General features: G+C 44.3%; 1 protein-coding gene across 2 annotated transcripts in view; it reads left to right on the top strand.

Moving 5' to 3' along the window:
- The window catches only part of AFF2 (ALF transcription elongation factor 2), a 489,926-nt gene that overhangs the window by 390,641 nt on the left and 84,246 nt on the right, over window positions 1-15,039 (top strand). For both annotated transcript variants that reach the window (XM_067722201.1, XM_067722200.1), the window contains one exon: window positions 9,500-9,537. In XM_067722201.1, coding sequence (XP_067578302.1) covers window positions 9,500-9,537 — 38 coding nt within the window. The remainder of the gene's footprint in view (window positions 1-9,499; window positions 9,538-15,039) is intronic.

Raw genomic sequence — 15,039 nt, 5'->3', positions numbered from 1 at the left:
TAGTCATCAGCTAACAACCCCCAGGCAGTGTACCACGTGTACCTAAGTTTATTGGAGGTGTCCACGTTTTGAGTTCAGTCAGGGTTCTAGCATCTGTTAGAGCAGTACGAATGTCTCCAGTAATAAAACTCTTTGCCAAACTGAAAATGTAAGATTTTGAAATTTAGATGCTGGCTTGGAAAAATGTTCTGGGGCTTTGGTTTAGGGCCTAGGAATGCTTGATTCTGTTCCCCAAATGTCTGCCATCTGCTGGAAAATCTATCAGGTAGGCTGCAAACGCCCAAGGATCTTGTCAGGAATGGAAAGCAGAATCTGTCTTCTTAAGCAGATGTATTTACTTATTTCTATTGATTTAGCAAGAGCAAAGAGCAGAAGCATTGTAAGCACACAGAACAGGTATCCAAATTTGAGATTAGCTAGCGATCCTAGGTTAAAGATTCGAAATTCAAGTGGGTGGGCAGATAAAAGCAGCAGACCTTTCCAAAACATACGGCAGGGCGTAACGCACGCATCATGAAGTATCTCATAGGATCTTCGGAACATTAGATCTAAACATCTATAAACTTGCTAATAGATCTTATTTCTTGCTAATGGAGGTTGACTCCACAATGGGGGTTCCATATTTATCCCTGAATCGTATATGTATATATATTATGTGTGTGTGTGTGTGTGTGTGTGTGTGTGTGTGTGTGTGTGTGTATATATATGCTGAAATACTTGTGTGTGTATTAAAACATAGACTACCAGACCTTAAAATGACCACAGAGAGTCTTTACTCCAGCTGCCTAATTTTGCCAACAAGGGCACTGGGGCACAGAGAAGTCAGTTGTATTGTGAAATAACAGAGAATATACACATTGGTCTCTGGCCCTGGTTCCCAGCACAGAGCTCCTAAATCCCTCATAATTTCCTCAGTAATAAAAGCAGTAGGCGCATCTTTTGTTCTAGTATTTGGTCTTTGACCCTGGTTCCTGACCCAGGGTCCTAAATCCCCTGGAATTTCCCGGGTGATAGGAGTGTCTTTTGTTCTAATGAGGTGACTCTTGGTGGGCTCCTGGATGCGGGCCGGCTGGTCACCAGAAAGACCAAGCCACGAGTGGAAGCTTGGCATGCCCAAGCCCACCCTCCCATCTTTACGGAGCATGTATGGGGTTCGTGGAGCTTCCAGGGTGGCTATTGGAACCTCTGATGTATAAGCCGATTGATCAGAAGCATAGGTGACAACTTGGGCTTGAGACTGGCATCTGAAGTGGGCGGAGGCAGTCCTGTGGGACTGAGCCCTTAACCAGTGGGATGTGATGCTCTCTCCAGGTAGACAGTGTCAGAATTGAGTTAAATGGCCGGGCACCTAGCTGGCGTTGCAGAAATTTGCTTGGTGTGGGAAGACCCCACACACATCTGGCGTCAGAGTGTTGTGAGTGTAGTCATAGTGTGAGAATAAAGGAGAAACGAGGGTGGAAGGATTACTGGGTTTTCTAATACAGATTGATGATAAAAATGGATGTAGCGTCCTTGGCCAGAGTATAATATGCTCTAAAGGGACGGAAAGCCTGAACACACTAGTCTGCTATTACTGAAGGTATGTCATCAGTATTCACTCCCATGTAGGTTTTGGCATACTTAGATTATTGGGTACCTACTAGGCACTAAGAATACTCTTCCCGTTTTCCTCGTTACACACAGTAGAGAGAGAGCCTCCATTAGGTCTTTATCATCTCCCAGCAAAGGACACGTGTCATTTTGCGAGGGGTGCCTCCCAGTACCAGAGGCAAGAAGGCTCGGATTGGCTGGGGGAAAGAAAATTGAATTTTCAAATCCACAAGCCCCAGGGGAACAGAATAACTGAGTGCCACTTACCTTGGCCCTTCTAATGGGCAGAATAAATAAGCCAGTGCTGAGCTGCTCTGCCTCGTGTCTCCGTATTTACTCCACTTAGAGAATGATTAGTGTCGACAGATGAGTCTTAGGAGTGAAACGTGCTTCTTCACCAAAGACGGTTCATTTTCATTAAGTTACAATATATCAAAACCTTGGATATAAACAAAATCACCAGTTGACAAATGCATCTTGCTAAAGGGTTTTGTATCCAGCAAAAGAGTCAGCCTAGAGGGAGCAAGCCTTAATGGAATGCAGGCACTACTGAGTCCTGTTATCGCATCGTCTCGGGGCCAGACACGCAGAAAACTCCTACACATGCGGGGACAAGTAGGACCCGCTATGAGGCCTGTATTCAACTGGCCTTGGTAGGGTCTTGAGCAGCAGGTTGGGTGAAGTTGATCAGGAACTCGATGAGCCTGGGGAAGCTATGGGGGGTTCATGATCAAAGGGAGCATAAAATGGGGTAACGCTAGAGAGACCAGCGGCCCAAAGGAGAGGCAGTGGCTGTGGTCCCAGTGAGAAGTAGTAAGTCTCCAGCAAGGCCATAGCTGCAGGAAGGGTGAGGAGGGGGCACAGCCTTCTGCCGGAAAGCACGATGGAAATGTACCGTCTGGACCGCTCCGTACTCCCTCCTCGTTGGGGCGTGAATTCGAGCCTCGTGGGCAGTTGCAGGACGGATCCAGATGCACACGGTCCTGGAGCCCAGCTTTTCCTCCAGAGGCCTCTTCTCTTCTCTTCACAGAGCTGGGGACCCGCCGACGCTCCCTCATCCCCGGAGCAGTGCTCAGGCCTCTCAGACTCTACCATCAGCCCCGATTCTTTTACCCAGCCCACGTTTATTAAGTGACTATCAGGTGCCGGACACCTGGAACAAATTTCCTCCAGTCTCTGCCCGTCAAAATTTTAATCCTGCCCCCATGGTGTCTAGCACACGTCTACATCACGTATGCATCGAAAACAATGAATTAAATTAAAATCGGAGAAGCCCACTACTCTAAAGCTAGGGAAGGTGTTTTTGCTTCTTTCAGGTTCAAGATTCAAATACAGGGTGTTTCCATGTTCCCTCCTGGGCACTCATCCACCAGAGGGTTAAACATAGTGGGAAGTGTCTTCCTAGAGATTGTCAGAAATTCAGGCAGGCATCCAGGTGTTGCAAAACGCTGAGTGACATTTTCTCCTGTTAAGCTGCAATCCTGGGTGTGCGTGCGCGCTGCCAGCCGATACCTCAGCCCGTAGGATAGAATGTAAGCCTCTTGATGTTTTCCTCATTCCAGTGCAATCTATTTAAATGCTGTAATTAAGCAATTCATTTTTATATTTGTGCAAGCGCTCTCAGGATATGTCTCTTTAATTGACTTAACCCATTCTGTAGGTATTGATTTTCGACCATCTGAATACCCTAATGACGAGTTCATTTGTTAATAGAGGAGTTTCTCTCCTGAACTTAGCAATCAATGCAGTTTACCAGTACCTGCCACTAAATGAAGGTATGGCTGTGTCTCGCAGAGTTGCCCCATGAAAAATTAAAGGTAAAACATAGAAATACAAAAACCAGTGCAATCGATTGCTCTTCTGTCTTCTTTCCATAATGCATAGTATCCAGTTATTTGAAACTATCTGAATGATTGACTTTTCACTTTTTATCAAGAAATGTATTGTATACATGCAGTTTGGGTGTGTCTGCTAGTAGAATGCCAGGAAAAACATAAACAGGAAATGTAAAAGGCATGCAAAACAGTGGTAACAGAATCGCATTTTATGCTTGACCGACAGTATGATCATTGATCACGGAGGAAAGCAGTCCCTGACTACATGGCCTCGTAAAATGAGCCCATGGCTGCAGTCTCTCTAGGCCTCCTAAGTGCTCACTTTCATGGTCTCAGCAGACCAACAGACCAGCATATTGCACTGAGGTTGTTTTCTGTCAGTCTCAGGGGGGTGTAGCGTCATAAGTCTGGATATAAATGTTCAGGGCACGCTTCTTAAAAGCCCCCAAATATTTTTATGAATATAGTATACTTGTCTGTTGGACTAAAGTAACAGTTCATGATATGTAATCACTGGGGCAGAATCACCTTACCGAAGAATTTTGTATAAGTTCAGTCAGTATATAGAATGTGGCTAGCAAGTTTCCACTTTACCTGTAGCATTTTCTCCCTAAAGAAATAGGATGTTCTGTCTGCCCTGGAGGATGGGGCTCAACAGAGAGCCACTCTCCTCCCTTCCTTCCTTCCTCCCTTCCTCCCTTCCTTCTTTCTGTTTTTTCACGATAACTGCATTTGATGGTTCATGGAATTCACTGTGGCCCTCGAGTCACTTCAGCTTTGGTGCAGCCATGTAACAGAAAGACAAGGGCCTTCTTCTTTTTAGGAAGCTAGATTTAATGAGTGAGCAACTCCAAGCGTGTCCTTAGCCACATCATCCCTCCCGAGGAAATAAACTCGCTGCTTAGCAGGATACCAAGAAGAATACAATGCTGGTAATGAGACAGGAATTGGCTCGTAAACAGCCCTTGGAACGAGATGAGCGTCTTCTCCCTGGGAATATAATTTCTCAAGCTGCCATATCATGGAGGAGGTTCACTGAGGGTAGCATCCTCAGGGCTTCCCAACCTCAGGGGCAAATGTTAATGAAGAAGCAAAGAGCCCTGCGGATGGAGTGGGTGTGAGAGGAGGGATGGCTGATGAAGAAGTCTCTGCGAAAAGAACGATGCTTCCTAGGCTTCCCTGCAGGAGGAGAGAGTGTGAGGGGCAGTAGCGTGCGCACTCGGGTGTCCTGACCTCTCTACCACCAACACCAATCCCAAGAAGGTTCAGGGCAGAGGCCTGTGTGAGAGGCCCTGCCCGGGCTAGGCCTGGCAGGATCTAAACACATCAGAGTCTTCATCGAGTAGGACTTTACAGACAGAAGCATTCTGTTCACCCCAGAACTGCTTCTGATATGGAGAGAGGAACTGAATGGCTTCTGTGATCCTCGTTGGAATAACTGCATAGATTTGATACTACAGCCTGGCCACTGGTCAGAAAACCCATCAACTCTCTGGCTATAAAAATATATAAATGCACCATAAGCCCTGGTTACCAAAGGGGAAAAGGGGTGGGGGAGGGATAAATTAGGAGTTTGGGATTAACAGGTACACACTACTATATATAAAACAGGTAACCAACAAGGACCTACTGTATAGCACAGGGAACTATATTCAATATCCCATAATAAACTATAATGGAAAATTTTGAAAATAATATGTATCTGAACCACTTTGCTGTACACCTCAAGCTAACACAACATTCTAAATCAACTGTAGTCCAGTAAAAATAAAAATGTACGCGCTGACGCCTACGCGGAATGCGGTCGCATTCAAGATGCACTTTTTTGCTTAGCGTGCTGCGGTTTCTAGAGCACTGTCATCGATGTTGGCTACTCACAACCACCCTTGATGTAGACAGAGCAGGAATGATGGTCTTCATTTTTAAAATGAGGAAACTGAGGCTCACAGGCGTTGGCCGCATCGCTAACGTCATGATGATACGAAATGGCGAAGCTGGTAGCAGAACCCAGGTCTGTGGATTTCTAGCACAGCACTCTTTCCACCGGTAGCCCATTGCATCTTGTTGCACCCTATTGGAGTATGTTTTTTAACATCTTAATTTATTTTATCATCCTATCTTTTTAAATATTTATTTATTTTTGGCTGCGTTGCGTCTTCATTGCAGTGCGTGGGCTTCTCATCGCAGTGGCTTCTCTTGTTGCAGAGCACCAGCTCTAGGCATGCGGGCTTCAGTAGTTGTGGCTCGCTGGCTCTAGAGCGTAGGCTCAGTAGTTGTGGCGCACGGGCTTAGCTGCTCCGCGGCATGTGGGATCTTCCCGGACCAGGGCTCGAACCCGTGTCCCCTGCATTGGCAGGTGGATTCTTAACCACTGCGCCACCAGGGAAGTCCCTTTATCCTCCTATCTTATGTTGGAACTTCCTTGATGGCAAGATAAGTATCGTGTTAGGGAAACGTGGCACGAAATAAGTAGAATATAGGTTTTCAAAAGCATATAGACGTTACAAATTAAAGCAGCATAAGTGTTAACTATCTAGCCTCCATTTTCCAATCAGTTTAAATTACTTTAATGTATGTTTTTAAACTCAAAATTAGCTGTAATCCCAATATGTAACCCTCTTAATGCTTGGTGGATCGCACTGTATCATTTCATTTTGAGTTCCCTCCTTTTGCAGGGTATAGCACATTCTTGAACATGTATCTGGAACTTGTATAAAAGGAAAAGAGGAATTTTCTCCTTGTATATTTTCTAGACTAGTTCTTTTACCTTAAAGCTATATATATTTTGCATGCAAATAATTCACTTAACTTTTCTTCAAAGTCTCTTAATAATTCCTTATAGCGTGCTTAAAACAAAGTCAGGGCTTCCCTGGTGGCGCAGTGGTTGCGAGTCCGCCTGCCGATGCAGGGGACACGGGTTCGTGCCCCGGTCCGGGAAGATCCCACATGCCGCGGAGCGGCTGGGCCCGTGAGCCATGGCCGCTGAGCCTGCGCGTGCGTCCGGAGCCTGTGCTCCGCAACGGGAGAGGCCACAACAGTGAGAGGCCCGCGTACCGAAAAAAAAAAAAAAAAAAAAAAAGTCAAATTACAGTGAAAGTGGAGATCGCAAATGGTGAGCCGTTTCTCATGCCTGGCGGACACCCCCTGCAACCATTTCATTTGGAGGTGAGCGCACAGGAGGGTGACATGAGAGCATCTCACTAAAGCTCTGGGGACTCTGGAATGATCCTGGGTTAATCTCCAAAGAAAACCTCTCAGCCTATTTTCCATCACTATCCAAGCAACCCGGAAAAAATTAATTTGAATGAAGTTATTTTCCTATAATGACTGTATAAAAAGACATATGTTTCAAAGAACCTGGCCTTGAATGTGATTATGTGCCTCCTGATTAGAGAAAAATAACTGGGTCTAAGTGACAGTCTCGACACACAGAGAAGAGAAGACTTTTCAGAAAACATGTCGCTGAATCACAGCTAGGTTAAGCAATGTCACTTTGATTTCTCTCCTCCCCGTCTTCGGCCAGTGGCACGCCCAGCCCATCACATCTAGCTCGCTTTCAAAGGAAACCAGTGGAACACCATGTCCATTACTTTGTGATAATCTAAGTCTTCTTTAAGAACAGATTTGTTTGGATTTTAAGGGATTGGGAAAAGCAGATTCGCGTGATTTCCACAATGGCCTGTCTTCAGCCCGCCGCCATATCCTATTCCACCCTCCAGGACTGGGGGAGAAAAGGTGGTAGAAAAGGCCAGCGTGGGCGTGCAGACTGCCTGTGCTGCTGTAGTGAAGGTCAAGGTCTCTCCCCCACTCCTTGCCGGCATCTGGCTCTTCCTTTCAGCATCCTTCAAGGGACTGCTCAGGCATTCATACCCTAAACACCTGTGAGAGATGACTGGGCCAGCCAGACGCATAGTCCTTGTTTTCTCATTTTCACCGGTTACCTCATTCCATGTCTTTCTCACTATACTTGCCAAAATTCACCCTCAGCCACAGATGGTGAGAAGATGATTTTTGCCTACCGAGCCAAAGGAAGCGCCCAAATATTAACGGGTATTTATCTAGAAACAGAACCTGAGACTCAATAGAAGAGAAGGACTTGGATTTCCAACACTAATGTCTAAACTGGGAAGGTATTTCATTGATTTAAAACAAATTGCTTCCAAGTGCACTGAGTTGTTGTTATGCACAGAAAGGTTCAGTATGCTTATGCCTTGGTCATTCAGGATGTCAAGTCCAATGTTGGATTTTAAATAGTCTGTTACAAGTGGTTGCCTCTGCCTTCTAATTTATAGCAGGATTCTCTTCATCTCTTAGCCCTCACCCACCTCCAGGATTCACAGATATACAGGTCTCCGAATGGATACCTTTTAAAAGAGTCTGAAGAGCCCTGAGGTTGGCAAACCGCTGCTTCGACGCTCCCCATACTGAATGTTATTTCTACAGCCTGAAAGAGTTTGGCGGGGTACAAGTTTGGTTCTGATGACATAATTATGCTACAGAAGTATGAAAAAAAATCATCACTATAACCCTCCAGGTGCTTAAACAGTTTGATAGACTGTAGCCATTCTGCCATCAGCGCCCCCAGCTGTGTTGCTTAGCAACATTTTAATTCCAGAAGAATCGAAGGAGATGCAATCCCTGTGGAGAGGGAAACAGAAATAAGAGGGCTGTTGACAGATGATCTGAGTTGTTTCTTCTAATATACTGTGAAGATCACTAGCTCTTTTCATGAATGATAAATGGACTGTACACAGATCAATGGGTTCAGCAATAAACTGGGACCAGCCTCCATATCTAAGGCACACAGGCCAAGAGGCCCAGAGATTTCCTCATTTCGATGATTTGGTGTGTGTTTTCTTAAAGGTTCCACGGGAGGAAATTGATCCAAGCCATCGGTCAGCCCTTGCCCTTTTGTGGTATCTGCTAATAAAAATGATTTTAGAAATGGATACTTCGGCCTTTCTATCACCGGGCAGGTGCAGCCAGGGGGCCGGAGCAATGCAGGGTGAACGGTTTCCCACCAGAGATCTAAAAATCCCCAGATGTGCCCATGACCATTCCCTCTGTGTCTGCCTCCACACCCTGTCATAATCCAAGCAGGTGCACGCGGAGGAGGGAGATGAGATAGTTCTGAAATATTGAGAACGGCCAATTATATGAATACTTCCTTATCTCTAAGCCAATCACAATGAGCTCCTTTAGTGTAAGGGATTTAAAATCTAATTGGTTGGTATTATCTGGAGGTAGGAAAATATTACATATTCACATAATTAGAGGGAAAGACTTTTCTGAATCACAGACATATAAACATACAGACAGATACAGAGAGCTTATAGTTTTAATTCTAAAATTTCAGACATAAGTCAAGCATATACAAAGTTCATACGTCCATTTTAAAGACCTGGTCTCGTCTCAGTGGGTGTACATTCTCAATTTATCTGAGCTCAAAATACACTCACAAAAAGGAACAGTAAACCAGATTCTCTGTCTTCTTTCACCCAACGGAGACAAGGTCTCAATAAATCATCAGTCCCTTTCTAGTGATCAACAGATGGTCAGCCCAAATAGAAAGGAGAACCATACAGGAAACTTAGGGGAGTCATGAGGAAGGATAGAGTTGAGTCTTATCTCAGAATGTGGATGGCAGTGTGGTCCTTTGAAATTAGCCATTTTCCAGAACGTGAAAGGATGGAGTGGGAATGGGGGAGTTCTTAATGATCGCTGTTTTCCACAAGCACAGGGCTCAGGTTAAAAAAAAAAAATTGGAGGAAAAGTGGAGAGAGGAGGATGGAGTTATGAACCTAAGGGCCCACTCTCACAGGCACTGCTGAATTTCCCAGGCAGCCCTGGCAGTGCCCGCCTGTGTCTGAAAGCTGCACTTGGACCGGTAACCACGCTCCCCGGGAGAGGAAAATTGCTTTCTGGGTCTCCGGTCTGCTTATCTCCAGCAGCCTGCCTTGGTTAGCTCCTCGTGTTTCTGAAGAGCATTTTATATTGCTTATTGTTTTGGTAACTAGTTGCAAAGATTATGCCTGCTAATGTTGTCTAATTGCATTTTTTTCTTCTGTTCACAGGCTGTTGAAAAGGCAAAATCTAAGAATAATCCTGTAACGTAAGTTCTTTTTTTTTTATTAGTTGGAAGTGTTCATTTGAATGTACTCCAGGCATGTGAAAGAAGAAGGTCATAAAAGAGACCTTGATTTTGAGTTCATCTCTATTCATGACAATTTAAAAACAAAAACAAAAACAAAACAAGCAGGAAAAAAAAACCCTCCAATGAGCAGGGACCAGCTTTTTGATTTTTCCTGTGGTCCTGATGAGGAAGTGCTCCAAGTTATGCCCAGTTTACATAAATTAATATGTGCCGTCCATGAGTAGATGCCAAATACTATTATAATCATATTCAATGCAGAGCACTTCAAGCCTTTGGGTTTTGCACATGCTAAAAAGATTACATTTTTAATTGCAAACCTTGGACCTATGACAGAGACGTAAATGGCTGAAAATGTGCCAAGTGATTTCCAGCCACGTGGGGAGGTTTGGCACCTCAGCATCAAGGCCTCGCTACTCTGTTAATGAAAAGCTCATAAAAATATATTTAACTGAAGGTTTTTCTAGCTAACAGAGAGCTATTTCCAAGGCATTTTATGAGACACTCTTAAATTATAAACAAGCTGCACAGCACTCTTTTAAATATAGCACATCTTAGACAGCCTGTCTCTTCCAGAAGGGAGACTTTCAAATTAAAGATGGCTGTCTTGTCATTTGGGTTTGTGACATCTGATTGCAGTGTTATGATGCATACCAGTTCCACCAGCCATGTGGCCTAGGGAAGATCTGCTCTATTTGCCGGGTTACTACAGGTCTGGTAATATCACATCTCTAGGAACTATGTGTTAACTTATGTCAGCCGACTTCCATTAGAGTGGATAACAAATGCAGAAATGGGGAGTGCATTGATTTGTTTTTTAATCTGTATCTTTTAATATAAAGTGTGTCTCCTGTAGATGGCATATAGTCAAATCTTGTTTCCCCCCCCACCCAGTCTCACAGTCTCTGCCTTTTGACTGGATTGTTAAATCCATTCACATTTAATGTTATTATTGATAGAGTTGGATATATATGGTTAGTTATCCAGTTATCTAGTTGGGACTGCATTGATTTTTAATAGTTTCTGCGAGAATGGTTCAGCTAATGCCAGTGACAAGAAGGCTGCTTGTGTTTTATAAAATAATTAACTTTTCCAAGTCACCAGGGTAGTGTTTAGCACACCATTAAATCCAAGCTCCAGTTCATTTTTCCAAAAGGTCTTGTGTACTTTGTTTCTAAATTTAATTTTCTTAGGCCATGGAATATTCCTTATCAGCCTCCTGTAGCCTCTGGAGGGCTATCTGTGGTCTGGAGATGTATTATGCTATAGTCGTCCTATGGGAGCATTTTTAGTAGCTGAATTTTGGTCTGGTTGTTTGGTTGCGGTTGAAATCTTCTCTGCAGCCTGATTTCTTTTCTGTCTTTGCCCGGAAGGCTTCTCTACTGCGAGCCCATGGCAGGCAAGCTCCATGGATTAGAGGATGGTGCTAATGAGGCCAAGGCCAGGTCTTTAGTCCCTGGGTGGGCCATTAGTGATCTTCTTTCCCATAGTCCGACTGCGCCCCTCCCTCCAGTTCACCCACGGGCAGATGCATGCCCCGGGTCACAAGGGATGGGGCAGAGGCTGGCGGAGTGTAAATCTGGCCCTCAGTGGGACAGACATCTCCAAGTTCAAGCCCTCCCGATAGGAAGTGAGTCCCAAACTCCCTCTTTGCGTGCACAAGACAGCCTATTGGCAGTGTGCGGGGCTTTGTTAAATCGTACTGATGGCCTGGAAGTGGGACCAGTTTTCTGTCTGCTCCTTGTGAGAATTCGACCCTACAGATAATTATATTTTTTAAGAGCTCTGGCTAATTCACAGTACAGACTGTATCGAATGTCTAGCACTTTAAGGAATGTTGTAACGAGAAAAACTAGAAGAGCCAAAGGGTTACTAATAGAATGTGGAACAATATTTTACTCTTTAATATATTTGAAGATCTGTCCAGTAGCAAACCTAAGTCACAACCAACTGGGAGGTGTTGAGAATTGTCTTCCAATTAGATAAGATACCGCTGTCAGCGTGAGTTTGAGTGTCCTGTTGCATTTGGTACCTAATACCTGATACCTAACTCAGTTGCCCAGCCACAGCCACCTGGGTACTTTAAGAAGACAGCCTTCTTCAAGACCTCAGCTCAGGGACAGGAATTTCAGAGCACGGCTCAATTAAACTGCCTGACAGCAGAGCAGAAGCGAAGTTTTGAAAAGTTTTACGTATAGTGGTCCTCTTTCCGTTTCTGATGTCTGCCAGAGAATTTTAGTTACACACAGTGCACTGCGATCCCAAGTAGAGTCAGCGTTTCTTACCTGTTTTCTGAATGAATGCACAAGGAAACAAATTGGACACATCCCAGAAAACACTCCTTTCAGGCACCTGGCCTGGAGGCTTAATAAGACTGGTACCTACCCTAGTAGAGTGTCGGGGCCAAAGGGTTCGCGTGTTGTAACTGACCAAGGCGTCCATTCTCTTCTTCTGATTCATGCCACGTGTAAAATGTTCCTACGTTGCTCTGGTTCATACTAACTGCTTTGCCTCTGACCAGTTATTGGCTTGATCTTGTATATGAGAATTAACATGTGATTGTTTGGGCGTACCATGAAAAGCGTGTACAGCCTTGCTGGAAAAGTAGAGGTCTGGAGGCATCACTTACAACTCAAGTATGAACACAGATTGGTGAAGATGATCATTATGTGTGATTGGATGTCATCCTCTGGTGCAGAGTTTGGCAAATGGTTGGGGAAAAAAATCAAAAGAAGACTATTACATGACATGTGAAAATTATACGAAATTCAAATTTCAGTGTCCATAAAAGCGGTTTTATTGGCACACAGCTACACTCATTTGTTTCAGTATCGCCCGTGGCTCCTGTGCTACAGTGGCAGAGTTGAGACTGTACAAACCACTAAACCAAAAATATTTACTATCTGGCCCCTTACAGAGAAAGTCTGCTGACCCCTGCTCTGGCTGGTCAGGTAGGAAAAGGTGCACATGTAAACTTTCCCGTGACAGCGAAGGTTAAACTATGAACCCTTTCTCTTTTTGTCCTCTAAAACACTGAGTAGGTATTTACTGAGCCCTTTATCTTGTGTTCAGGACTTTCTGGGGCTGAGGTATCACCTAATCCTTACTCGGAGCACAGAGACCATTCCGAATTCAGGATCATTGAAAATCGTTATGGATATGAGGTCCATTGACGGAGCAGTGATGCCTCAGAAACCCGTAAACACATAACTAGAGCACGTTGGTAGGCTTCCAAGTTGTGTGTAGATGGATGTATTGCAAATGGCATATACATTTTCTAAAATTCTATTACTTCCCAAGATCTAACTAAGGCTAATTAAGCTTTCGATTCAAGTGAGGGCAAATGTTTCACAATGTTATGTACTTTGGATATTTTCTTCTCTAAAGGTTCGCCTTCCCCCTCCCTATTTCTCAACCACTTGTTTAATTTATTTTTAATACCTTCATGGTTGTAAGCTTCTTTCATCACCGTAGGGAGACGGTGGTACTCATTAATTACACTCCATACAAAGGAGAAATTAAATATACGCTTAGTGAATGTAAGCACATAATGTACCTGGATACACTAACGATTTTACCTTGAAACATTCAACATTACCTCTGAGGATAAGAATCAAAATTGTACGTTCTTAAGATCAGTGATCAGGACGAGAGATACTGGTGTACCTATCAGTCAATTGGAACCATGCCCGTATCAAAGCTTGGTTAGTATGTTCAAACCGTGCCTCTTTCATGTGTCAGAGAGACTCTCGCTTGTATATGAACGTTCTGCAGCAACTATCTGCAAGCTTCATTGTGGCGTCAAGGCCTGAGAGATGTACAGATTTCTTTTACCATATGTGACTTATCACATACATTTTTTTAAAAAAACACATTTCTGTTATTAAGACATATGTGATAGTACACTTCTGCAAATGTGAATTGCTTTTGGCTAAAAGCCATGCACTAATAAGTTGAGTTGAATCTAACCGAGGTTGACATCTGTTACCAAAAGGGTGGGCAAGCAAGCAGTTAGCAAGCATGAAATTCTTCCTTGCGTTTACACGTTAACAACGTTAAGCAACGTGGTGGTTGTCTTTCACAAATCGGGACCCGCATCCGCTCTGCTTAGGAAATTACAGCTTTATTCAGGCACTGATCCGTCTTATAGATACGGTGGTTTCATTATTGAAAATGACAAATAGCCACAAAGATCTTCCTGACCACGACGTCTGTGCATTATTCATCCAATGAATATTTACTGAGGATCTCCAGCATTCCAGGAACTGTGATAGATGCTGAGGGAATTAAAAATAAACCTGACACGGGTCTTACCCTCGAGGAGTTTAGAGTCCAGGAGGAGAGATCAAATCGGTTTGTAAAGAACTAAATACAAGATAGAGAGACATACGTTTGTTAAGTGGGGACAGATAAGGTACAGGGGAAGCTCTCGGGATGGAAAGTGCTTCTAGTTATATCACTATCGGAGAAGATGGGGGAGAGGGAGAGGAGGAAGAGACGTTAGGACCAGGACTTCAGAGACTGCTGGCTTGAGACACTGCTGCTGAGGTAGCAGACGGTGAAAGGACCGGCTGGAAACTGAGACTCGGAAGAAATGGTGGCCTAGGGCCCTCGGAGCTTATCCACATAAGAGAAATGAGCTTGGTAGAGTCGGATACCATTGAAGACCTCTCCCTTGTTACTGTGAATCGCCAGTTAGTCCACTAGTTATTAAACGTAAACAAAGAGCCCGTGGACCTGGGGTCTAGTCCTGAATCTAACGCTAGCTTGTGGTGTGAAATCGGATATGTTCCTTCCTTGCTACACACCTCAGCTAGATTATTTACATGGTTCTTCCACCTCTTAAACGTAAACCAAAGCTTCAAATTCTGTTTTATAATGATGCTTATTTGAGGAAATACTTGATGTTAAAGTTTGATGTAGATGCGTACCAGCCCATACATTATAAACGTTGCATATATGATATATGCGTTTATACACACACATGCACACGGGCACGCACACACACACACACAGTGCCTTTTCCCATAATTTCTGCCTCGTGCATTCATGAAATGGGGGACAAGCCACATCACTAAAGTTTTAAAGAAATACGTTAGATAGATTAGCGTGGCTCCAGGGATGTTGGGTTGAGCCTTTTAGATGACCCCTGTGACCAAAGGTGATTTGTGGTTGGAGTCTGTATCTCTGGTGCTTTTGGACACATGCACGTCACAGACACACAGCGCATCCCTGCAGCCCCCATGTCCTCTCAGAACGATAAGGCCATGGGTTCTGTACTGTGTTCTGCCGAGTCTTGTGGGACTGTCTCCTTTTGGAACAAAAGGCTCCAGCACCACGGAGCTTCGGCAGACACTGTGCCAGCCCCTTCCTGGAGCACCCTGTGAATAACGCAGGCTCAGAGAGGTCCTGTAGAAAGAGACCAGCTTATCTTTGTCTTACCCAAGGTTTCCCAAATGTGTT

This window comes from Pseudorca crassidens, chromosome X, assembly GCF_039906515.1.
Source record: "Pseudorca crassidens isolate mPseCra1 chromosome X, mPseCra1.hap1, whole genome shotgun sequence".
NCBI classification, from domain to species: Eukaryota; Metazoa; Chordata; class Mammalia; order Artiodactyla; family Delphinidae; genus Pseudorca; species Pseudorca crassidens.
This window is presented reverse-complemented; position numbering and strand designations above follow the sequence as displayed.